At 49.1% G+C, this 25,871-nt stretch overlaps 1 protein-coding gene across 1 annotated transcript in view; it reads right to left on the bottom strand.

The window, feature by feature from the left end:
* The window catches only part of LOC309381418 (chromodomain-helicase-DNA-binding protein 3-like), a 107,616-nt gene that overhangs the window by 66,825 nt on the left and 14,920 nt on the right, over positions 1 to 25,871 (bottom strand). Inside the window, 6 exon segments of the mRNA XM_081932382.1 lie at positions 2,392 to 2,539; positions 4,580 to 4,710; positions 7,268 to 7,536; positions 17,158 to 17,279; positions 18,328 to 18,501; positions 20,333 to 20,451. Coding sequence (XP_081788508.1) covers positions 2,392 to 2,539; positions 4,580 to 4,710; positions 7,268 to 7,536; positions 17,158 to 17,279; positions 18,328 to 18,501; positions 20,333 to 20,451 — 963 coding nt within the window.

Below are 25,871 nucleotides of genomic sequence, written 5' to 3'. Positions count from 1 at the left end.
GGTTGTTCCTCTATCCTGGTCCTATTAGATCTCTCGGCGGCGTTCGATACCATCGACCATGGTATCCTGTTGCACCGGCTAGAGGGGCTGGGAGTCAGAGGCACCGTTTTACGGTGGTTTGGCTCCTACCTCTCTGGTCGGACGCAACGTGTGTTGACAGGGGAGCAGAGTTCGACCCGGAGGCCACTCACATGTGGAGTGCCACAGGGATCGGTGCTCTCGCCTCTCCTGTTCAACACATATATGAAACCGCTGGGCGAGATCATCCGTGGTTTTGGAGTGGGATATCATCTGTATGCTGATGATACTCAGCTATACATTTCCACTCCGAACCACCCCAATGAGGCCGTCGAAATGATGTCCCGGTGTCTGGAGGCCGTACGGGTCTGGATGGATGGCAACCGACTAAAACTCAACCCTTCCAAGACGGAGTGGCTGTGGCTTCCGGCCTCCCGGTTCAACCAGGTGCTTCCATCTCTGGCCATCGGGGGCGTCCAACTAGCCCCCATGGAACAGGTGCGCAATTTGGGCGTCCTCCTGGATGCCCGGCTGTCCATGGATAACCATGTAACAGCCGTGGCAAGGGGGGCGTTCCATCAGGTTCGCCTGATGCGCCAATTGCGCCCCTTATTGGACCGGGATGCCCTACGCACAGTCACCCATGCGCTAGTGACGTCTCGCCTGGATTACTGCAATGCTCTCTACATGGGGCTTCCCTTGAGATGCACTCGGAGACTACAGTTGGTCCAGAACGCGGCCGCGCGGGTGATTATGGGGAGGACTAGATACTCCCCTGTAACACCTCTCCTGCGCGAGCTGCACTGGCTTCCTGTGGTCTACCGAGTGCGTTTCAAGGTTTTGATTATGATCTTTAAAGCGCTCCATGGCACAGGGCCTAGTTATATGCAGGATCGCATCCTGCCTCACACATCCCTACGACCAATTCGCTCACACAGAGAGGGACTTCTCCGGGTGCCGTCCGCCAAACAGTGCCGGGGGGCGACACCCAGGAGCAGAGCCTTCTCTGTGGTGGGCCCAGCCCTGTGGAATGACCTCCCCCGTGACATCAGGATTACTTCCGATCTCCGCTCCTTCCGTGTACAGCTGAAGACCCACCTCTTTCAATTATCTGGCCTGGCTCAATCGTAATTATTCTTATTCCTCCTAACTGGTTTTAAATTGTATTTTAAACGTTAAATTTTAATTCTATATGGGGTTTTTATAATTGGGGTATCTTAATGCGGGTTTTTTAACTGTCTATATGATGTAAATTGTCTACCTCCTCCGAGTTCGAGTCCGTGTTTGTGTATCTGTATGTATGTTCTGTATGTACGCCTATGTGTTTTTATATATTTTCTGTGTTTTATATGCCCCATTGTACGCCGCCCCGAGTCCTACTTGGAAAGGGAGCGGCTAATAAATTCAAACTTATTATTATAAAGTCTGTAGAGACTCTCCGCCATCCAAGTCACGGTTGTCCCAGAGATGTTGTTGTTTTTTTCCAGGAGGCAACTGGACTTTCTGGTTGTTGTTGTTTTTTTCCTTTTCTTTTTATAAAAAGTTTTTTTTATTAAACACACAAATTAAAAGGCTGGACACCGTGTAAACCGTCCTGCCGAAATCTATGCCATACATGCTAAGATATCAAGTTATACATCGTAGCCACCCTGTTTTTTAACGTTTGATCCATACCGTACTTACAAATTATAGAGTATCTTATTCACAGCCCTGCTGGATAGTGTTTATCTTGTGCATTCTCACATTTATCATTTCATATGTAATTCTAGCCTCCATTCTATGAATCTTAGTCCTAAGCCTATTTCGGGCTTTCTCTTTTATCGATAAAATCTATCCCAGATCTTATAATATTCTGATTCACCTTTATTCTTCAATTCCCACGTCAATTTATCCATTTCAGCACAAGTCAGAATTTTCCTAATTATATTTCCCCTTCTTGGGGGGTTTCCTTGTTTTTCCAATTTTGGGCAACGATCATTCTTGCCGCCGTGATAATATGTATTGTTGTATTTCTTGTTTATAATTCCCAAGAGAAATAGTTCCGGTGTGAATTTTATTTCCTCTTCAGTTATCTCTATCAACCACTTTTGGATATTCTGCTGATACGCTTTTGCTTTTTGGCACAACCACCACATATGGTAGAAGGGGCCTGGTGCATGGTCCCATTTCCTGCAATGGTTGGGTTTTTTCCCCCTTTGGAAGATGCTTTGCATCTCATCCAAGAAAAAAACAAGAGAAGTCCAGATAACGAGCATCTTTGGGACAACCGTAACCTGGATGATGGAGAATCTCTACAAACTTAATTAGAAGTTAATAAGGTAGCCTCTCCTTAGCTATCGAGAAGGCCTTCCCCGTCACCTTTTTTAACCTCACCTTTTTTCTTCTTTCGCCCAGGTCGGCCTCGCCTGACCTTCTTGACCCTTCCTGAACTGTCCGAACGCACGGAAGAACTGTGGACGCTGGAGTTATCCAGGTCGGATTCTTCCTCCGGTTCGGCCACCTCGTCACTCTGAAACAAATGCTGTACATAACCGGAGCGGCCCTCCATTAGGAAAAAGGCCACAAAACAGGCAGAGATGAAGAGGAACGATGGGAAGGGAAAGGAAAGGGCCGCGGGGTTACCCCAACTTCGGAGCTATGTCCAAAAAGCCAGCAGAAAGAAGCAAGGAGGAGGTTTTCCACCCGACCCCCCGGGTCCAGCTACAGGAGGTTCGACCAACTATGGAATTGACCCGGTTCAGCTACTAGCAGTTGGATTTGGGGGGACGGCATGCAGATCTAGGTCACACGGCAAAGGCTGAAGGGCGGGAAGGAAGGAGGAGATGGAGATGGTGCTATAAACAAGCAAGCAGTCGCAAACATGCCACCTGAATGTGCTGCACCAGTTCCTAAAAGGAATCTCAAGCTAATGATGCTGTTGGGAAGGGGCACTGGGCTTAGAGCAAGGGGGTCCAACCGTGGCAACTTTAAGACTTGTGGACTTCAATTCCCAGAATTGAACTCAAAAGTCTTCAACTCCCACAATTGAAAATCTTCAACTCCCCGAATTAAAATCAAAATGTTCAACTTCGAGAATTGAATTCAAAATCTTCAACTCCCCGAATTGGACTCAAAAGTCTTCAACTCCCAGAATTGGACTCAAAAGTCTTCAACTCCCAGAATTGGACTCAAAAGTCTTCAACTCCCAGAATTGAACTGAAAAGTCTTCAACTCCCAGAATTGGACTCAAAAGTCTTCAACTCCCAGAATTGGACTCAAAAGTCTTCAACTCCCAGAATTGGACTCAAAAGTCTTCAACTCCCAGAATTGAACTCAAAAGTCTTCAACTCCCAGAATTGGACTCAAAAGTCTTCAACTCCCAGAATTGAACTCAAAAGTCTTCAACTCCCAGAATTGGACTCAAAAGTCTTCAACTCCCAGAATTGGACTCAAAAGTCTTCAACTCCCAGAATTGGACTCAAAAGTCTTCAACTCCCAGAATTGGACTCAAAAGTCTTCAACTCCCAGAATTGGACTCAAAAGTCTTCAACTCCCAGAATTGGACTCAAAAGTCTTCAACTCCCAGAATTGGACTCAAAAGTCTTCAACTCCCAGAACTGGACTCAAAAGTCTTCAACTCCCAGAATTGGACTCAAAAGTCTTCAACTCCCAGAATTGGACTCAAAAGTCTTCAACTCCCAGAATTGAACTCAAAAGTCTTCAACTCCCAGAATTGGACTCAAAAGTCTTCAACTCCCAGAATTGAACTCAAAAGTCTTCAACTCCCAGAATTGGACTCAAAAGTCTTCAACTCCCAGAATTGGACTCAAAAGTCTTCAACTCCCAGAATTGAACTCAAAAGTCTTCAACTCCCAGAATTGGACTCAAAAGTCATCAACTCCCAGAATTAGACTCAAAAGTCTTCAACTCCCAGAATTGAACTCAAAAGTCTTCAACTCCCAGAATTGAACTCAAAAGTCTTCAACTCCCAGAATTGAACTCAAAAGTCTTCAACTCCCAGAATTGGACTCAAAAGTCATCAACTCCCAGAATTGGACTCAAAAGTCTTCAACTCCCAGAATTGGACTCAAAAGTCTTCAACTCCCAGAATTGGACTCAAAAGTCTTCAACTCCCAGAATTGGACTCAAAAGTCTTCAACTCCCAGAATTGGACTCAAAAGTCTTCAACTCCCAGAATTGGACTCAAAAGTCTTCAACTCACAGAACTCAACCGTCTTCAACTTTTAAGATCCGTGGACTCCCAACTGCCAAAATTCCCCAGCTGTAAGGAGTTGAAGTGCCCTGGTCTTAAAAGCTGCCAAGGTTGGAGTCACCCCTGGCTTAGAGTCACACCCTGTGGCTGGTGGTAACCCGCCTGGCGTGCAAAATTTAAATTAAAGAGCTAAAATTGCAGAACAGCCACCAGTCACGGGAATTAGCTCGCTTTGAGGTGGACTGGCGGTCGCTTTCTTAAAAAAAAAAAAGCTAAAAGCTCTTCCTCCTGGCTAATTTTGTGCAGAAATGCCAAGCTCGGCTCAGGGCCCACATTCACACGCATAACGGCAATTGAAGTGTGCCTTACTGAGCTGCTCTTTTTGCGCTTCCCGCCGATCACGCCCAGCTTGATCTTCAGGGGCATCATCTTCTTCCCCTTCACCTTCCTCTTCATCTCGGGGATGCGAGGGCTTTTGCTCCTTTTCTTGTGGCCTGGTCCTTGGAGAGGGAGAGGGGTGGGTGGGGGGGAGAAAGGACCTCTCAGGTGAACAGTCAACATTTGGCCCCTGGTCGGAAAGAGCCGTGCGGGGTTGTTCTGGGGGACGCTCCGAAGCAGCAGAGCAGATGGCGAACCCTTGGTAAGAGATGCCCGGGCATAATCGCATCCCAACCAGATGCTTGCAGAAAAAACACAAGCATCTTGGCTGCCCTCCTCTCTGCTCGGCTCACTTGTTGTGGACCGCTTACTGGTCAGGGGAGCTGGCAGCAGAATCAGAGAGTGAGGAGGGTTGGGGAGGAACCTGGGCCAGTCCTGGAGTCCCCCCGAGTCCCTACGGGGAGAGGGGGCGGTCTATAAATTAAATAAACTATAAACTATAACTATAACTATAAACTGGAGTCTGGGGAAGGCTCTGATGAGGGCTCTGGGTCGGAGGCAGAGAGGGGGCCAGGGCCGTCTGACAGTTATCAGCTGCCTTCAGAGTCAGACATCCGTGAGGCAGAAGAACAGCTGGAGCCTGTTCCCAGTGTGCACATGCGCAGAGTTGCCAGATGAAGGGAGCAGCTAAAGGACAGGGATGGACTTGGGAGGAAGGCCACAGGTGGACGGGGAACGGCCCCTCCCAGAGGGAATAAAAGAGGGAGCGCCAGGGGAGTGGAGCTTGCAGGAGTTCGCTTCATTGGTTCGGGACTCTCTGAGACTCCTGGCCAAGTTTGACAGATATCACCCTGGCAGCTCTCCAAGCCAGAGAAGGTCTGTGACTGTAAATCCTCCCTGGAAAGACTTTGCTGGATGGGAAGGAGCAGAATTCAGAGTCAATGAATAAAAAGGGGTTTTTGTCAGGACAAGGAGTTTGCGCCAGGCTCTTGGGAAGCCTCGGTCAGAACATCACTTGCAAAGAATCAAACCGGAGGGGGGAGGGTGGCGTGATGGAGGGCGGCGGGAGGGGAGGGGTAGAGTCCATTCAAAGATGGCTCTTTTCTGTTCTCCGGGAAGGTTGGAGCTTGCCCGGAGGAAGCGTGAACAACTTAAAAGTCAACATTTGTCCCAGGATGCAAGTGGCCACTTTATATAGTAACATCCCATGCTTGACTTCTCAAGTCTGAGAGGCAGGTAAAACCTCAGGTCTTCTGCTTTTAAGTCTAGGATGACTCAGGAGCTTCAGCCTAGAGCCGACTCAACCCTGAAATATAGGCACACTCCCCTATTTGGGGGGTCCTTGGTGCTCTCTGAGCTTGGTGGTTTTCTTGCTGAGGTTTCGTGACCCAACTAGGTAACATCATCCGTTGGGGGGAGTGTCGTAGCCTCCTCGGTTGTTCTTTTATTGAGGTATTGCTTTCAGCTTCATTGTTTGTCTGGGTTTCATCCCTGCTTATCTGGGTGTCTGAGCTGTTGGAAGAGTTCTGTATTCTGGGGTTGTTGTTGTTGTTGTTTGTAGCACTGATGATATGATCTAGACGGGTCATGAAATGTCGAAGGGACAGATTCTGAGGTCAGCCCGGTCCACACAGAAAACCATCAAGCGCATAGAGCACCAAACCTCCTCCTCCTCCTCTCCAAACACACCCCTCCCTCCTAGCACTGATGATGGCCTCCAAAGTTGTCACCTCCTTCCTCCCTCCGCCCCCCCCTCTTCCTGTCTGCAATCCCCCCACTCTTCCAATACTGAGAGTGTTCCCTGGTTGGGTCATGAAAAGTCTGCAAGAAAACCATCAAGCTCAGAAAGCACCAAGGACCTCTCAGTCCTCTCCTCTGCAATCTCCACTCCCTTCTAGCACTGATGATGTTCCCTAGCTGGTCCATGAAACGTCTGCAAGAAACCCACCCAGCTCAGAGAGCACCAAGGACCCCACAGTATTTCTCCTTTTCCTCTTCCTCTCTTTCCTCCTCCTCCTCCTCTCTCCAATTCCACTTCTAGCACTGATGACATTCCCTAGTTAGTCCATGCGACGTCTGCAAGAAACCCACCAAGTTCAGAGAGCACCAAGGACCTCACAGTTCTCCTCCTCCTCTCCACAAACCCTCTAGCACTGATGATGTTCCCTAGCTGGTTCATGAGACGTCTGCAAGAAAACCACCAAGCTCAGAGACCAGCAAAGACCTCAAAGTGCTTCCTCTCCTCCTCCAAACCCTCCTCCACTCCACAAACCCTCCTCCCTTCTAGCACTGATGATGTTCCCTAGCTGGTCCATGAAACGTCTGCAAGAAAACCACCAAGTTGAGAGAGCATGAAGGACCCCATAGTCCTCCTCCACCCCATCTTTCTCCTCTCCACAACCCCTCCTCCTCCCACTGATTCCATCCCCTGGTTGGGTCATGAAACGTCTGCAAGAAACCCACCCAGTTCAAAGAGCACCCAGGACCCTTCATTTCAACCCACAAATATTCTCTTCCCAGCTTTTCTTTCTTAGCATTACAATTTCCTATTGGTGATACCGGCCTCAGCGCACCGAACGGCTGACTCCGATCCAGCCAGAAACCGCCCCTCCCCGTGTTCCCCCCTCCCCTCTGTTCTTTGCACCATCCTCATCCTCCAGAGAAAGGCCCGCTACTCACCTTTGCCCTCTTTGGTTTTGGCTTTGCGGATGGGAAGAGGCTGAGGCGGGGGCTGCAGCAGGTGTGGGGGCTCAGGTGAAGGGATCACGGCCGAGACGGCAGCCGAGACTTGTTCTGCTACGGCGGCCGCAGCCGCAGCAGCCGCAGCGGCCACAGCGGCCGTCGATCCTTTGAAGGGGTTGTTGGCACTGAACTCCCGCCACTTGGCTCCCATGATGGTCATCATTTTGGACATGGGGATCTTGGGGTTCTTTTTGGCAATGAGAGGCCTGGAGGGAGGAGAGGGGGAAAAAAAAGAGTCGTGTTAATTCCGCGTGGGAAAGGAAGCCGACGCGCTGCCTTGAATTCTGACCTAAAGGACACCTGGATGGCCAGGCCAATGTTCCCTCGCATTCATGACCAAGTGTTTTGCCCTGGGCTTCCCAAGAGCACGAAACCGACTCCTCGTCCCGATGAAACCCCTTTTATTTAGATTAAAGGGAATTCCTCTCCAGAAAAGTCCCGGCCAACAATCTTTCATGAGATTTCACCACTACGGACCTTGATCAGGCTTGGAGAGCTGCCAGGCCGATATCTTCTAAACTCCACGCTGTAGCAGCAATTCCTTGGCAAGAAGTCAGCAACAGTTCTTCACCCTAATGAATGGAACTAATGGCCTCCTGCAAACTCCACTCCCCTGTCGCTCCTCTTTTATTTCTTCTGGGAGGGACCATTCGCCGTCCACCTGTGGCTTTACTCCCGAGTCGATCCCTGTTCTTTAGCTGTTCCCTTCTCCTGGCAACTCTGCGCATGAGCACACTGGGAACAGGCTCCAGCTGTTCTTCTGCCTCACTGATGTCTGACTCCGAAGGCAGCTGATAACTGGCATACGGTCCTGGCCTTCGATACAGAGCCCTCATCAGAGACTTCCCCAGACTCCAGGACTGGCCCATCTTCCTCCCCAACCTCCTCACTGTCCGAATCTGCTCTGCAGGCAGTTAGAGAGGCCACAACACCAAGATTAAAAGACCCACAACAGAATATCCCCCAGGCGCTTTTTTTCAAGCGGCAACTGGACTCGTTTTTTCTTTGAAGACATTTCGCTCCTCATCCAAGAAGCTTCTTCGGCTCTGACTGAATGGTGGAGGAAGGGAAGGATTTATACTCCTTGCAGGCAGTTGGTCATTTGCAATTCTTTTAGAGAGATCCTGAGGCCAGTTGGAGGTTTGTCTGTGACCTTGGAGTCCCCTGAGTGGTGCAATGTGGGTGGAGCAGAGGTGGGTGTCACACAATGTAACAACCGGTTCGTCCAGAACCGAAAATGTGAGTGTGTGCCTTCCACACATGTGCGCGGCAGCAAAAACACGATTACCTTATTTTTCGGAGTATAAGACTCTCCGAAGTATAGGACGCACCTAGGCATCTTTTGGGGAAGAAAACAAGAAAAAAAAGCTGCCTCTGCCTCCCAGCAATTTGCCTCCTTGCAGCAAACAGCCTGTTTCTGCTTCAATGTCAATTTCAGCACAGCCTGATTAGCAACAAGAAAAAAAATCTGCCTCTGCCTCCTTGCAGCAAACAGCCCATTTCAGCTTCGCACAGCGTGATTAGCACAAGCAGCTGATTGTCGGTTGGATCGGCCCCCGAAACATCAGCTGTTTCAGGCTGCAGGGATTGCCATCGCCTGTTGCTGCCTCCGCTTTCGGGCTCCGTGCACCCCATTCTGCACCCATTCCGGGCGGCGGGGATCGGAATGGGTGGAAAAGGGGGTACAGAAGCGGCAATAGGCAATAGCAATCCCTGCAGACTGAATCAGCTGATGGTCGGAAGGCCGATCAGCTGCTTGTGCTAATCAGGCTGTGCTGCAGTTGAAACCGAAAGAGGTTATTTGCTGCTTGCTGCAAGGAGGCAAATTGCTAGGAGGCAGTGGCCAAAGGGTGTGGGCCGGTGGGGCTACATTTGGTGTATAAGATGCACCCAAATTTTCACACTCTTTTTTTGGGGGGAGTGGGTCTTATACTCCAAAAAATACGGTATATACGATGGGATAGCGCCAGGCAGGTGGGCGCAACTACTGGCCGGAACTACTGGTTCATCCGAACCGGCAGCAGCCCACCTCTGGCTGTGGAGCCTTCTTGGGCCTGCTGAAAGGAGCTGCATTGTGGAGTTGTGCTTCCTGCAGGATCCCACAGAGAGGGCTAAGAGAAACATTTTTATCAGGTTCTAAACGGGGAACGTGAGAAAGGAGCTCTTCCCGAGCGTCTGATGTGACGTGTTTGGAGATGAGAGCGAGTCTGCCCCTCCAGCGAGCTGCAACATCACAGCGATTGCTTCCGTTTCCTCCTCCCCCAGGAATCACACACACACACACAGCACGCACCAAAGCGGAGGATTAAAGGGGCTCTTATCAGTCTCCAGGGAAGATGGAGAACTGCCAAACTGGAACAGGCCAACGCTCCATTTAATCCGACCGAAGCCGACGGGGTGCTCGAGTGAGCGAGCGAGCAGGAGGAACAAGGCTCAAATCTTGGCAGAGCAAGCCCAGAGAGGCACAAGCTTCTTGATGCTCTCCCCCGCCTCCCACAACCAGCCTTCATCTCCTCCCCACAACTCAACACCCCCACAGCCCACAGCCACAAGGAACTCCCCCCCCCCCTCCAAGCAGAAGACATCCATCATTTGCAATCGTTCTGCTGGCCAAAGGGGGCTGCATGTCTCTGGATCTTGCTCCCTGCAGACACCCACACACGCACTTACACACACCCTGCCTGGGCATTTTAGGACTTCATCGGCTGTCAAGGCTAAGAGCCCGTGTCTGACCCGACCACGTGGGAGAGGGGCTTCGGCCTACTAAGAGCATTGGTTCAAAAGGGGATGGGGTCTGGGTAAGGGCGAGTAACACGGTTGTTCAGTGTTGGATGGTCACAAGACGGGGTCATCACAGGAGCCCGGGACACTGCGGCCATCATAAATATGAAGTTCTCTGCCAGAGGTCGGAATTCTGACTGCGCGGCCACAGGGAACGCTGCAACGGCCGTAAGGGTGAAAAACGGTCATAAATCCCCCTTTTTTTTAATCCCGCCGGTGCCGTTGTCAGATTTTTAAGAAGAGATTAGACAACTATTTGTCTGAAATGGTAGTACAGGGTTTCCTGCCTGAGCAGGGGGTTGGACTAGAAGACCTCCGAGGTCCCTTCCAACTCTGTGTTGCTGAATAGCTTGCCTCCAGAAGTTGGGGGGGGGGGAGGGAGGGGGAGGGAGGGAGGAAGGGAGGAAGGGAGGAAGGAAGGAAGGAAGGAAGGAAGGAAGGAAGGTAGGTAGGTAGGTTCGCCATCATGAGTATAAGGAACCCTGAGACCAGGGGGTTGGACTAGAGGACCTCCAAGGTCCCTTCCGACTCTATTATTCTTTGGTGTATGGATCCCTTGGATTTGGGCTGGCAGAAAATCACGGCAGGATCAACCTAGCTTTGGTCTGCACAGGTAATCCTTGACTTCATTTAGTGACCGTTCGAAGTCACAACGGCACTGAAAAAAAGTGACTTAGGAGAGTTTTTCACACTTATGACCGTTGCAGCATTCCCCCATATCACGTAACCAAGATTCAGATGCTTGGCAACTGGTTCTTATTTATGACGGTTGCAGCGTCCCGGATCACGCGATCTCTGGGTTGGTTTTTTGGGTGACTTCCCGACAAGCAAAGTCCATGGGGAAGCCGGATTCGCTTAACGACCAGGTTAATAACGGCAGGTTTCTTTAAAAAGTCTGGATGAATGTCCCATCTACGAGGATCTGTCTCTCCTTTCTTTGAATCACTTTGGTTTTTACTCAGACACGGCATAGAATAGAATAGAATAGAATAGAATAGAATAGAATAGGAAATAGAGATAGAAATAGAAATAGAAATAGAAATAAGAGTAGAGTAGAGCAGAATAGAATAGCAGAGTTGGAAGGGACCTTGGAGGTCTTCTAGTTCAACCCCCTGCTTAGGCAGGAAATCCTACACCACTTCAGACAAATGGCTATCCATTCTCTCCTTATAAACCTCCAGTGTTGGAGCATTCACAACTTCTGGAGGCAACTTCTGTTCCACTGATTCATTGTTCTCACTGTCAGGAAGTTTCTCCCCAGTTCTAAGTTGCTTCTCTCCTTGATTAGTTTCCACCCATTGCTTCTTGTTCTACCCTCAGGTGCTTTGGAGAATTGCTTGACTCCCTCTTCTTTGGGGCAATCCCTGAGATATTGGAAGACTGCTACAACTTGTGTTCCTAATCTGTTTTTTTTTTTTTTTTTGTGGTGCTGTTTTTGATAGGTTGGACTGTTTTTTCCCTCTGCGTAAAGACAGGTGCAAAAAACCAGTTAAGTAGCTCTGCTTTCTCCCTGCTGCTTGTCATCTTCTTGCCACTTTCTCCCAGCAATGGACCAATTGTTTCCTTGATTTTTTTTCTAGTTTTTAACATGTTGGAAGAAGCTTTTTTTATTATTATTGTTTTACTTTTGTCGCAAGCCTTTCTTCATTGTGAGTCTCAGCTTTCCTCATGTCCTCTTTTACAGGCTCGGGCTATTTGCTGATACAATAATACAATAGCAGAGTTGGAAGGGACCTTGGAGGTCTTCTAGTCCAACCCCCTGACTAGGCAGGAAACCCTACACCACTTCAGACAAATGGCTATCCAACATCTTCTTCAAGACTTCCAGTGTTGGGGCATTCACAACTTCTGGAGGCAACTTCTGTTCCACTGATGAATTGTTCTAACTGTCAGGAAGTTTCTCCTCAGTTCTAAGTTGCTTCTCTCCTTGATTAGTTTCCACCCATTGCTTCTTGTTCTACCCTCAGGTGCCTTGGAGAATAGTTCCGCCTTAGTTATTTGCCCCCTCTTTCCACTTTTTATACTTGCTTGCGTAATGACAAACTACGGTTATGCAGTTGATCAGAGCTAAACAGAAACTGAGATGCTTTTACAAACCACGGTTTGGAAGATTACTTGCAACCGCACTGTAGAAATCATAAAGCCACATTTAAATTCAGGAAAATAGATTGGGAAAGTGATGTGCGGGAAAATATATGCCCACGTTCCTTAAATCAGAAATGCCCAGTATACATTTTTTTCAGGCCAAAATTCTGAACCTTGGACCTTGAATGACATGCAAGGAGCTATGCAGGTAGTCCTCGACTTATGACCACAATGGAGCCCAAAACCTCAGTTGTTAAGCGAGGCATTTGTGACATTTTGCCCCATTTTACGAGCTTTCTGGCTACCGTCGTTCAATGAAACACCGTGGTTGATCAGTTAGTAACCTGGTTGTTAAGCGATTCTGGCTCCTTCATGGAGTTTGCTGGTCAGGAGGTCGCAAAAGGGGATTTCACCTGCCCTCGGGACACTACGACCATCATAAACCGGAGTCAATTGGCCGAGCGTCCGAATTTTGATCAGGGGATCACGAGGACGCTGTAAGTCGAGGACTTACAAAAAGCACAGCCAGGACAAAGACGAGGTAAAGCCTCAACAACAACAAAAAAGAAATTTGATACGATTTAATGTGAGGCCTCTCTATCTCATAGGAGAATGAATGCAATAATAATTTTTCTCTCTCTTCTATTACATTAAAAAGAAAAAAATTCGGGGGGGGGGCACATTTTTCCAGCCTGGGGGAGGCTTTGCTTCCAACCATTTCGAAAATTTATCCCCACGAAGCCACCTTCCTTATGGCCGCCGGGCGCTCTATGATCTCATTTGGACGAGTGGATCAGGCTTGTTTAATTATTGATGGTCGATACCTCCCACAATGCACTGCGGATGGGCGATTAAAAGGAAGAAAAGAAGGGATGCCATTAAAGAAATACGAGCTCGGGGCTTTTAAAAGGGGGGGAGGAGAGAGAGAGAGAGAGAGATTGAAAATTAAAAAAAATGCAGCCAGCTCAACAGAGGGAGGGATCTGAATTTATTTAATTTCAAAATGGTTTCCAGAAATAGGCGTGTCGCAGAAACAAAGGCAGGCCTGAACAAAAAAAAAAAGACACAGTCGGTCTGGCCGTGTGTGTGTGTGTGTGTGTGTGAAGAATGTGTGTGTGTGAAGAATGTGGCAAGGGGAGGGGAGGGATGGGGGAGGCAAACACACAAGGATAACCACAAGATAAAAGAAAAGCCCAGCCTATACCGTTGGTTGTTTGCCGTAGCCAGATGGGAATAATTCTGCATCCAGGGGGTTAAAAGGAAAAGAAGAAGAAGAAGAAGAAGAAAAATAAAACCAGAGGTAGAATATTAAAAACAGATCGAGGAAATAGAAGGTGGGGGACGATGAGGGGACTGGAAGATAAAACATAACGAAGAACGGTTGCTGGAACTGGCTTTGGCCAGTCTAGAGAAAAGAAGGAGTAGGGGGGGACATGATAGCAGTCTTCCAATATTTGAGGGGCTCCCCCAAAGAAGAGGGGGTCCACCTATTCTCCAATAGAGAAGAAGCAACCGATGGAAACCATTCAAGGAGAGAAACAATTTACAACCGAGGAGGAATTTCCTGACAGTTAGAACAATTAACCAGTGGAACTGCTTGCCACCAGAGGTTGTAGGCACTCCATCGCTGGAGGTTTTCAAGAACAGACTGGACAGCCATTTGTCTGAAATGGTGTATAAGATCTCCTGCTTGAGCAGGGGGTTGGACTAGAAGACCTCCAAGGTCCCTTCCCACTGTGCAATTCTAACAAAGAGAAGGACTAGGGGAAACACGAGGGTATCTTCCAATCTTTGAGGGGCTGCCCCAAAGAAGAGGAAGGGGCCAACCTATTCTCCAAAGCACCTGAAGGCAGGACAAGAAACAATGGATGGAAACTCATCACGGAGAGAAGCAACCTGGAATTGAGGAGGAATTTCCCGACAGTAAGAACAATGAACCCTTGGGACAGCTTGCCACTAGAAGGTGTAATTGCTCCATCCCTGGAGGTTTTTAAGAAGAGACTGGGCAGCCATTTGTGTGAAAGGGTAGAGGGCTTCCTGCCTGAGCAGGGGGTTGGACTAGAACAGGGGTCCCCAATCTCCAAGGCTGTGGCCCCCTTTCCAGCCGGGCCACCGAGCCGCAAAGGCCGTAGACTGCTGGACTAGATGACCTCCAAAGGCCCCTTCCAAGATGAAATGTAGCATGGGCGAAAGACAGCAGAATCAATGAACCAACCCAACTGTTAGCTACACTTCCTGTCCCCTCTGCAGAGAAAGAGGAACGTAGCCCTGCAATACAGGGTATTCCTCGACTTACGACCACCATCGTAAGCCCCCAACCTCCATGAGCTTTGCCACCTCTGTTCTATGCAGTTCTTAAGCGAGGAACACAGTCGTTCAACAAATCCGGCTTCCTCGTTTGCCTTCGCAAGAGGGGATCATCGCAGGAGCCCCAGGACACCGCGGCCGCCATAAAGACGGAGTCCGCTGCCAGGCGTCTGAATTCTGACCGTGCGGCCACGGGGAACCCTGCAACGGCCGTAAGGGTGGGAAACGGTCATAAATCCCCCCATTTTTTCCGCCCCGCGGTGCCGTTGTCAGGTTTTTAAGAAGAGATTAGACAGGTATTTGTCTGAAACGGTACTATAGGGTTTCCTGCCTGAGCAGGGGGTTGGACTAGAAGACCTCCGAGGTCCCTTCCAACTCGCCCGATCACATTGGGGCAAGACCCACACAAGCCTTAGCAGCCCCCCGTTTGTCCCCACGACTTTAGGCAAACCCCAAATCACCCCAAGGTTCAATACCAGTTTTATTCCCCCCCCCCGCCCTCTCCAATTCCAGGGTTGCCACGAGGGACATCACAGCCCCCAGTTCTCTGAAGGGACGGTGGCCCCTGGCTTCCTGCAGCCCAGGAAATGGGAGATATCGCACAGCTCTCCCCCCAGAGCCTTGTTAAGGTATTTTAGGAGCGCAGCCCCTCCCCAAAGCCCAGCGAGAGAGGCGTGAGAGTCCTCGAAGCCCTCCGAGAGCCAAGAAGGAGGCATCAAAGGGCCCCACAGGGCTTTCCCCAGAAGGAATTCCCTCTCCATCAAGGGAGCGTTCGGCCAATTCCAGCCACGGCAGCCGCCAGCCGCAGGGAAGGCGGCTGCAGGCAGACGATCTGCCTCCCGCCCAGGCAAGTGCCCAACAATTCACAGCTAATTAGAGTCAGGCGGAGGGTTTCCTCCCCACAAATCCCTTCCGCCCCACTTCAGCAGGCCTGTTCTCCCCCAACCTCTTGGGCAAGCTGGGATAAATCACTGCCTTTATTAAGAAAAAAGAAGACCCAGGTGGCCTGGCGATTGCTGGTGCCAGATTCCCTCCCATCGGTCACAGAGCAGTCGGTTGGCAGCCGAGCGCGCCTCTGCCCACCAGGCTGAAGCCGGGAGAGACCACGGGGGCTGCCAAGGCCACGGGCTGCTTCCCTGTCGCTGACATGAGCTCAGCCTCGCCTGGCGAGAAGTGCAGGCTGGCAGCCAGAGGAAACGTCTCGGGACGCGCCGGAGAACCGCCAGAGGTTGCAGGATTTGCATCCAACTGAGGCCAGCTGGCTTAGGAGCGAGTGATAAACCCTTCCTGTTCTCCAGGCAGGTGTCTCGCCTCCCCCCCCCCTCCCCTCCTTTCCCAGAGTCTTTTGCCGCTCAGGGAGGCCGAGACGGGGATGAGAAGCTCCCCTGGCACAAGTCGGGAATTTCAATTCCTCCAGCAGACGTCTCCCCAGAGAGAAGACGACGACGATCAGCAGAAGGAACCCTTCTCCTCTCAAAAGGCTCGTTGGGGTTCTTAAGGCCACCCCGAGTAGGATCGCATTAGAAAGGGATGGGGGGGAGGAGTGGGGGGGACGGAGAAAGGGGACCTGGGGTTTCTTTGAGCAGCCACCCTTTTTGCGGAGAATTGTGCATTGTGGGCGTGTGGGCCAAGAGACGCATCCTTCGTTTTATCTGGCTGCCCCTCTCAAGGTCTCATCAAATTAAAACTCCACAGAAGGAAATGGCAATATGAAAGATAGATAGATAGATAGATAGATAGATAGATAGATAGATAGATAGATAGGTAGGTAGGTAGATAGATAGATATAGGTAGAATAATAGAAAGAAAGAAAGAAAGAAAGATAGATAGATGATAGATAGATAGATGATAGATAGATAGATAGATAGATAGATAGATAGATAGATAGATAGATAGATAGATGATAGATAGATAGATAGACAGACAGAGAATGATAAACAGACAGACAGAGAGAATGATGATAGATAGATAGATAGATAGATAGATAGATAGATAGATAGATAGAGAGATGATAGATAGATAGACAGACACAGAGAATGATGATAGAGGAGAGAGAGAGATGATAGACAGATAGATAGACAGATAGGTAGGTAGGTAGGTAGGTAGATAGGTAGATAGATAGACGGACACAGAAAGATAATGATAAAAGATAGGTAGATGATAATGTTAAATAGATGATAATGGACAGATGGATGGATGAACACACACAATGATAGATGATAGGTTGACAATGATAGATAGAAGATAGATAATGGATGGATGGATAGACAGAGATAGAGATAGAGAGAGAGAGATGCAAAGATGATGATAGGTGATAGGTAGATGATAGACAGATAATGATAGGTAGATGATAGATACAGGTAGCCCTCCACTTACGGCCACAATGGAGGCCAGGCAGTTGTTAAGTGAGTTTACCCCCATTTCCTGACCTCTTTTTGCCACAGTTAAGCAAACCACTGCCGTTATTAAATGAATCATTCGGTCATTAAGCGAATCCGACTTCCCCCATTGACTTTGTTTGTCGGAAGCCAGCTGGGAAAATTGCAAATGGTAATCACTTGACCGCGAGAAATTTCAACCATCAACTTGAAAACCTGCTGGGTCGCGTTTCCCTTGCCCGCCCACCTCGCCCACCGGCTGATATAAGAACTCACCTCATGAACTGGCTGAAGGCTTTGTAGTTTGTCAAGGTGTGGTAGTCTTCCTCGGTGAAAACATGGTCAACGTCTTCCAGGCCCCAAGTCATGAGCAGCTGGGCCGAGGACTTCTGCTCCACCTTTGAAGGAAGGGGACAGAAAGTCTCAGGACATCCCCCCAAGAGCAAAGTAGAGACAGAGAGAGACAGAAGAAAGGTAGGAAGGATGGAGACAAAAAGACAAGAAAGATGGATAGGAAAGAAAGAAAAAAAGAAAGAGGGAGGAAGGAATGAAAAAGACAAGATAGGAAAGAAAGATAGGAAAGAAAGAGACAGAGAGAGAGAGAGAGAGAGAGAGAGAGAGAGAGAGAGAGAGAGAGAGAAAGAAAGAAAGAAAGAAAGAAAGAAAGAAAAAGAAAGAAAGAAAAGGGAAGGAAGGAAGGGAAAAGACAAGAAAGAGGAAAGAGAGAAAGAGGGAGGGGAGGAAAAAGACAAATAATTAAGAAAGTTGGATAGGAAAGAGAGAGAGAGAGAGAGAGAGAGAAAGGGGGGGAGGAAAAAGACGAGAAAGATAGGAAAGAGAAAGAAAGAGAGAGAAAGAAAGAAAGTGGGAGGGAGGAAGGAAAAAGACAAGAAAGTTAGGAAAGAAAGAAGGAGAAAGAAAATAAAGGAAAGAAAAGAAAGAAGAAAAGAAAGAGAGAGAGAGAGAGAGAGAGAAAGAAAGAAAAAAAGAAAGAGAGAGAGAGAGAGAGAGAGGGAGGGAGAGAAAGGGCTTCAGCCTCTTTTCTTTTGCAGCACAGGAGAAAAATAGGGGATCAGCAGAGGGGGAGTCTTATCAGCTCCCACCCTCCCACCCCCCACCCCACCCCGCTTTCAGCCTGAAGCTAATTGCTCTTGTACATGTTGGGAAATTGGGAAACGCAAGGCAAGGCGGAGTCAAGTGGGGAAGTAGCCTTGAAGCCTTGCGTAGTGGCTAGAGCCGTTAGCCTGACCTCCCAACGCCTAAGCCCCATGAAACCCTGTCTGTCTGTTCCCAGGGGAAGCTGAGCTGTCTGGGGAGACTCTTCTACTACAAGCAGCAGCCAACACAGCTGTGGAGCTGGACCTTTCACCATCCGGCAACTCCATCACCACCCCATCAGCCACGAAGGAGGAGGAGGAGGAGGAGGAGGCCGAGGCTCCTTCTCACCTTTGGCTTTTGCATTCCGTCTTCCTCCGTCTTTTTCCGCCGCTTGGTCTTCTTCTCTTTCTTCTCCCGGTGTTTGCGCCGCTTCTTCTTCCCCACGCCTCCATAGTCGCTGCCCCCGCTCTCTGACTTGGCCCGATACTCCTCTCGGTCGGACTCAAACTCATCCTCACTGACCTGCCAAGAGGGGAAAAGAAAAAAACCCAGAGCCCAAGGCGAGTGAGATCGTTAGCATTAATTAAGAGACCAGCCTCCCTGCTGAGCACGGAGAAGCCCCCCCTGCCAGGACCACAGTCTCCCCCTCCCACCCCTCCCATTTCATTGTGACATAACGACTTGGCAAACGAATAAAACAGCCCGGGGGATTTTTTTTGTCAACGCGAAGAGGAGATGCAGAAAAGCTTCCATCGCTTTACACCAGGGGTGGGGAAAGATGGTCCCTTTATGACCTGTGGACTTCAACTCCCAGAATTCCTGAGCCAGCCATGCTCGAGGAATTCTGGGTAGTCGAAATCCGCAGGTGGTAAAGGGGGCAACTTTCCCCACCTCTGATTTACACATTTATTTTGTTTGATTTCTATAGCCACCCATCTCAGCCAATGATTCTGGGTGGCTCCTAAGTCAGAAACAGCATGTTTCCCTGAAAATAAGACCTCCCTGGATAATAAACCCAATTTGGCTTTCGAGCACATGCGCAAAAATAAGCCCTCCCCCAAAATATTGCAACACACCAGCAGCCATGAGGTGACCGCGCTCGCTGCTTCCTGCACGTCAAAAGTAATAAGACCACCCGAAAAATAAGGCCAAGGGCTTATTTCGGGTGGGGGGAATCCAAAGAAAATAAGACCCTGTCTTATTTTGGGGGGAAACACGGTAGATTACAATGGCAATCTTTTACAACAATAAAAAAAACGTGCGTCGTTCTTTACTTCGGGCCATTGTGTGATTAAAAGTGAATTTTTTTTTTTGCTTTTTCATCCATCCGCTACGCCTCTGACCCAGGCAGAACCTTTTCACGCACAGCAATTTTTATTATTTATTAAGAACATGTATATAAGCTGCCCAACTCACTCTTGGTGACTCCAGGAGGCGGCTGGCAAATATAAAACCCCGGTACAACACCCCCTCCCCCAATAAATCCTCCTGGCAAACAGAAATTGTACCAACCCCTTGATGGGCTAATTCTGGGGTCTCCAAGCCTTGGAAGAGAGCATCAAAGTGGGGGGGGGGGAGAGGAATCTTATCTATAGGCACCAGGGAGAAGGCCCTTCTTTTGGGTCCCACTCAAGGAAGGAGACCCCTAACATCTCCTGCCTCCCTGCTCTGGTGAGTCACATAGATGTCACTGGGAAAAAGGCGGTCCTTCAAATAACTGGGCTCTGGGCGCTACGTGGCCTGGCACCAGGGTTATTGGAAGGGCCAGGGGGTGGCATTCACCTCCCTACCGGTTTGCAAATGTGGCCCCAGGCGCCTTTCGCACGTGCGCTTTGGGCTTTAAAAAAAAGTGCCTAATTGGGATGCCATAGAGCCGGGGTGGACGGACGGGGCCACCTGCCATTTTCGCTACCGGTTCGGCCAAACCGATCCGAACCGGCTGAATCCCTACCTCTGGGAAGGACCCTCTTTTCCCAGGGACCACCAATATTTGGAAGGAAACTGGCTGCCGGTGCAGTTACCCACAAGAGAGGTGTTCAAATCTCGGCCGACACCATTCTGAACCGATTGAGGCATCGTTAGGACTACAGGAGGTCCAACTCCCCTGTGAGGGGGAGAACCAAGGCGAGAAATCCTGCCACGGGGCCACGTCAAGCTTCCATTCCCCCCACACACACACACACCCCAAAACTGGTTCTCCTCTACCTAAGGTCAGGAACGGATGCCGCTAAAGAAGTCCTCCTTCTGTTGGCGAATTGGCTTGACGCAAAAGTACACAAGCACCAACGATACGGGATACGGGTCCGCGTGGGAGAGAGAGAGAGAGGAAAAGGCTTCGGTTGGGGCGACTTACTAATTTTTTGCGCTTCCTGGGTTTCCCCGGCTTGTTCTCCTTCTGCTTCCTCGGCCCTCGTTTCTTCTTCTTGACGACGAGGGGACTCTCTAAGCTGCACAAATCCTCCTCTTCGTCGTCTGGAATACAAAACAGGGGGGAAAGGATCCCCAGGCGTCAAAAGGAAAAAGAGAGAAAGAGAGACAGACGGGCAGACGACAGAAGGAGACCGCCTGCTTTGAGACCACTTCAGTGCCACTTCCGAGCTCAATGGCGAGGGACAAGAGGTGGTCCTCTTGGAGCCTTGCCGCCAACCCTCCGGCTGCACTCTCTGCCAGCAAGGGCAGACCACAGAGAGGAAAGGGCCAGGCAGGGAAGAGCAGCAAGGGAACGTCGAAAGCTCCGCTGGGTGGTCCTTGGCGGTCTCTTGAGTTTGGGGGTTCCTTGCAGATGTTTCACGACCCAGCGAGGGAACATCATCAGTGCTGATTAACTTCCTTCTAGCACTGATGATGTTCACTAGTTGGGTCATGAAACGTCTGCAGGAAAACCACCCAGCTCAGAGAGCACCAAGGACCCTTCAGTCCTCTTCTTCCTCCTCCCAAACCCCAATCTCTCGTAGCACTGATGATGTTCCCTAGTTGGGTCATGAAACGTCTGTGAGAAAACCACCAAGCTCAGAGACCACCAAGGGCCACTTGCTCTTCCTCCTCCCCTCTTCCTTCATCTCCCTTTTCTCCTCCTCCTCCTCTCCCTCCTCCTCCTCTCTGCAAACCCCACTCCCTGCTAGCACTGATGATGTTCCCTAGTTGGGTCATGAAACGTCTGTGAGAAAACCACCAAGCTCAGAGACCACCAAGGACCCAACAGTCCTTCACCTACTCCTCCTCTCCGCAAACCCCACTCCCTTCTAGCACTGATGATGTTCCCTAGTTAGGTCATGAAACGTCCACAAGAAAGCCACCAACTTCACACAGCACCATGGACCTCGTAGTTATCCTTTCCCTTTCTCCATTCCACAAACCCTTCTCCCCCCCCCACCCCCAAATGATGCTTCATAGCCGGGCCATGCAAGGAAACAACCCAGCTCAAGAGCGCCGAGAACTCCCACCATCCAACCCTGAATTACAAGCATTCTCCTCTATTCGAATCCTGCATCGCCAGCCTAATCCAGACAAGTTCAATTACTATTCCCACCTTTTTAACGGGTCTTTTTACTCTCAACCCTACTCTGTAAGGTTTGAAGGAGGCCCCAGGCTCCTTCTCCTACGTCTCCTAGGCTTATTATGGCCAGAGTGCACTAGAACCTCCCCTCCCCTTCCAGAAGTAGTAGAGGGGGGGGGGGGAGAAAACATGTAGTTAACAACACAACCATTCCTAAAAAGGGGTCAGGCTCCCAATTTCCCAAGGCCTGGTACAAGTGTGAGAGCCACGAGCGGCACTAGTCCCTTTGATGCTGCAGGTACGGCAACGCAATGTAACTCCTTAATAGGAGTCACCGGGACCAGCTCCCCTCTCGTTCCCCATCGTTGTAAATCAGAAGCAACTCCACCTCACAGCTGCCGAAATGACTTTGCCGTATTAAAGACGGAGGAGGAGGAGGAGGAGAGGCCATTAATCCCTCCCCCCCTCCCCCGAAGGGGTTCCTCCAAGAAGTTTGTAACCTCCCGCTCTTCCCCTCCGTGGACGGAGGGAAGCTCTGTATCGACGGGCAGCCGAACCGACTCGATTAATATCGCAGGACAGCTACCTCTACCTCGGCGGTAATTAGATGCTCCAGAGACTCTCGGAGCCCCCTCGAGCGATTTCTCAGCCGCCTCAACAAGACAAAATGGGCAAGGGAGCCTCGGCCGTTAACCCGGCTGTGATTAATGTGGGGCGTCCCCCAGCCGAGTGTCAACATTGGGAAGGTTTTCCCCCACACCCCCAAAATCGGAAGCGCCCATCCATCACCTGCTGTCACCGCTTAACAAAACCAAAGGGAAGGATTTATGCGCCCTGCAGGCAGCTGGTCATTTGCGTTCTTTTTAGAGGGTCATTGAGGCCACTTGGAGTCCCAAAGGTGCTTTTTTTCCCAAGAGGCAACTGGACTTTCTGGTTTGTTTTTTTTCTTTGGGGACGTTTTGCTTCTCATCCGAGAATCTTCTTCGGCTCTGACTGGACAGTGGTGGGGAAAGGAAGGATTTATATATTATACTCCTTGCGGACACCTGGTCATTTGCATCCTTTGAGAGAGTCCTCGAGGCCACTTGGAGGTTTGTCTGTATCCTTTCAGCAGTTCCAAGGCGGCTCCACACCCCTTTGCATCACTCAGGGGACCCTGAGGACACAGACAAACCTCCAAGTGGCCTCAAGGACCCTCTAAAAAGGATCCAAATGACCAGCTGTCTGCAAGGAGTATCAATCCTTCCCCACCATCCTGTCAGAGCCTAAGAAGCTTCTCGGATGAAAAGCGAAACGTCCTCAAAGAAAAAAACCCCAGAAAGTCCAGTTGCCTCGTGAAAAAAGCGGCACTTGGGACTCCAAGTGGCTTCAACGACTCTCCAAAAAGGATGCAAATGACCAGCTGTCTGCAAGCTGAAAGGAAATGAAATCCTTCCCTTCCCCACCACCGTCCAGTCAAGAGTCAAAGAAGCTCCTCGGATGAAAAGCGAAACGTCCTCAAAGGAAAAGAAAAAAAACAGAAAGTCCACTTGCCTCTTGAAAAAAGCACCTTTGGGACTCCAAGTGGCCTTAATGACCCTCTAAAAAGGATGCAAATGACCAGCTGTCTGCCAGGAGTATCAATCCTTCCTCACCATGCAGTCAGAACTGAAGAAGCTTCTTGGATGGGAAGAGAAACGTCTTCCAGGGAAAAAAAACCCGGAAAGCCCAGTTGCCTCTTGAAAAAAGCACCTTTGGGACATCCATGACCTGGATGACTGAGAAGCTCCATAGACAATGACCGTTACAACGGCACTGAAAAAAAGTGACTTATGACCGTATTTCGCACTTGCAACTACCATGGTGTCCCCATGGTCACGTGATCAAAATTCAGCCGCTTGGCAACTGACTCGTGTTTATGATGTTCTGGGGTCATGTGATCATCCCCTTTTGTAACCTTCGGACAAGCAAAAGGAAGACAGGTTCACTTCACACCCTTTTCACTCATCTGACAACGGCAGAGATTCATTTAACACCTTGGGCAGGAAAGGTTGTAAAATGAGGGAAAATTCACCTAACAGCTGTCTCACTTAGGGACAGAAATAGGGGGCTCAATCGTGGTCGTAAGTTGAGGAATACTCCCGTAGGTTCTCCGGCTTGTACAGGGGGTTGGACTACAGGACCTCTGAGGCCCCTTCTAGCCCTAGGATTCTATGTTCCAAATTCCTGGGAGACAGACAGGGGCCCTTTTCCCATTTGGGTTCAACAGCCGAGTCAACCGTGATCCTTACGGGACAGCTGACCATCCCGCGGGCATTTAGGGGGCGCGTCGGTTTTAGACAAATGATTGCTGGATTTTAAAGTGCTGTTTTGCGCCCGCGACTTTCTCCGAAAACCTTTAAGCCTCCATTCAATCTTTTTGCCTACCTATCCACCCATCCAAACAAGACCTCTGAAAACCACGCATGCTGCCTTGGCTGAACGTCTGGCTTTTCATGCAGTCAGAAAAGTCACGCAAAGGTAAACGGCTTCTCTCTGCATGATGGGTCTTTCAGGTTCGATTCCCATGACAGGTTCGAGGCGAGGTTCAAAGGGAGCACAGCCAGGTGACACACTCTTAAAAGCCGACGGCTGAGTTCACCATCACCAGGCATGACACAGGCACTGCTTTGATCCGTTGGAAATACAGGGCAGTCCTTCACATAGGACCACAGTTCGAATTTAGAACAGAATAGAACAGAATGGCGTGGAGTGGAATAGAACAGAATATAGAATCGAACAGAATTAATAGAATTGGAATAGAACAGGACAGGATAGAATGAGGAAAAATAGAATGGAATAGAATAGAACAGAACAGAATGAGGAAGAATAGAAAAGAAGAGCAGAATAGAATAGAACAGAATATAAAATAGAACAGAATAGAAAATGAATAGAACAGAGCAGAATAGAATAGAAAATGAATAGAATAGAATAGAAAATGAATAGAACAGAATAGAATATTAATAGAACAGCACTGAATAGAAAATAGAACAGAATAGAAAATAGAATATTTGTCACTTTGAATGTACACTAATCAGTAACCCGGCTGTTAAGTGAATCCAGCTTCCCCATGGACTTTGCTGGTCACAAAGGAGGATTGCGTGACCCCAGAATGCTGCGACCGTCATAAATAGGAACCAGTTGCCAAGCATCTCAATTTTGATCACGTGACCACAGAGGATGCTGCAACGGTCGTAAGTGGGGAAAACGGTTGTAAGTCCCTTTTTTTCAGTGCTGTTGTCACTTTGAACGGTCACTAAGTGAGCTGTTGTAAGTCGAGGACTGCCTGTGTTCCCAAAAAGCCTGGCCAGGACAAAGACAAGGTAAAGCCAGAAAAACAATGAAATCTGATATTATTTCATAAGAGATATATATCTAGGAGAGTGAATATAATAACTATTGTAACTTTGAACGGTCACTAAATGAGCTGTTGCTAAGTCGAGGACTACCTGTAAATAAACCTAGATTAATTTTTTAAAAATCAAATATGGCATGCTAGATAAAAATTAACTTTTCTTTTAGTTCTCTCCTTCTCCTTTCATGGTCCAGCTGGTGATCAGGTGCTTTTTCAAGAGGCAACTGGACTTTTTAAAGTTTTTGCTTGAAGAGGTTTCACTTCTCATTCAAGAAGCTTCCTCAGTTCTGAACGAATGGTGGAGAATGGAAGGATTTATATTCCTTGCCGTCATCCTATATAAATATAAATCCTTCCATTCTCCACCATTCATTCAGAACCGAGGACGCTTCTTGGATGAGAAGCGAAACCTCTTCAAGCAAAAAAAAAAACCCACGAAAGTTCAGTTGCCTTTGGAAAAAGCATCTTTGGAACCACCATCCCCTGGATGATGGAGAATCTCCATTGACTTAGGACAGAGCTGAAGAAGCTTCTTGGATGAGAAGAGAAACATCTTCAAGGAAAAACCAAGTCCAGTTACCTCGGGGGGGGGGGGGGGGGGAGAACCCTTTGACTTACGACCCAGAATCAAGCGCAAAATGTCCATTGCTAAGCGAGAGAAGTTGTTAAAGTGAGTTTTGAAAGCCGGCTGGGGAATTCTGGGAGTTGAAATCGACCCACGGATGAGATCACGCTGTATTTAATTTACCTAAGTGATTTAAAGCAAGGGACCGGCTGATCACAGTCCTGGGTATCTCCCGCGTTAAACTGGAACGCAAGATAAATTACGACTAAGCCCTGATGTGCTAATTCACCGCCTGCGGGGAATATGACATTATATACAGGAGAAATATGACCGCTGGTCTCCATTACACGCCGGCCAGAATTCTTTCTACAGGTAGTTCTTGACTTATGACTACCGTTGGGACCGGAGATCCTGCCATAAGCCGTCATGGCAAAGGCATTTAAAAGTTGAGGCGACCA

This window comes from Natrix helvetica (assembly GCF_964273705.1).
Source record: "Natrix helvetica genome assembly, chromosome: Z".
Taxonomy (NCBI): Eukaryota; Metazoa; Chordata; class Lepidosauria; order Squamata; family Natricidae; genus Natrix; species Natrix helvetica.
The sequence above is the reverse complement of the archived record's forward strand: the minus strand, read 5'-3'. Positions and strand labels throughout refer to the sequence as shown.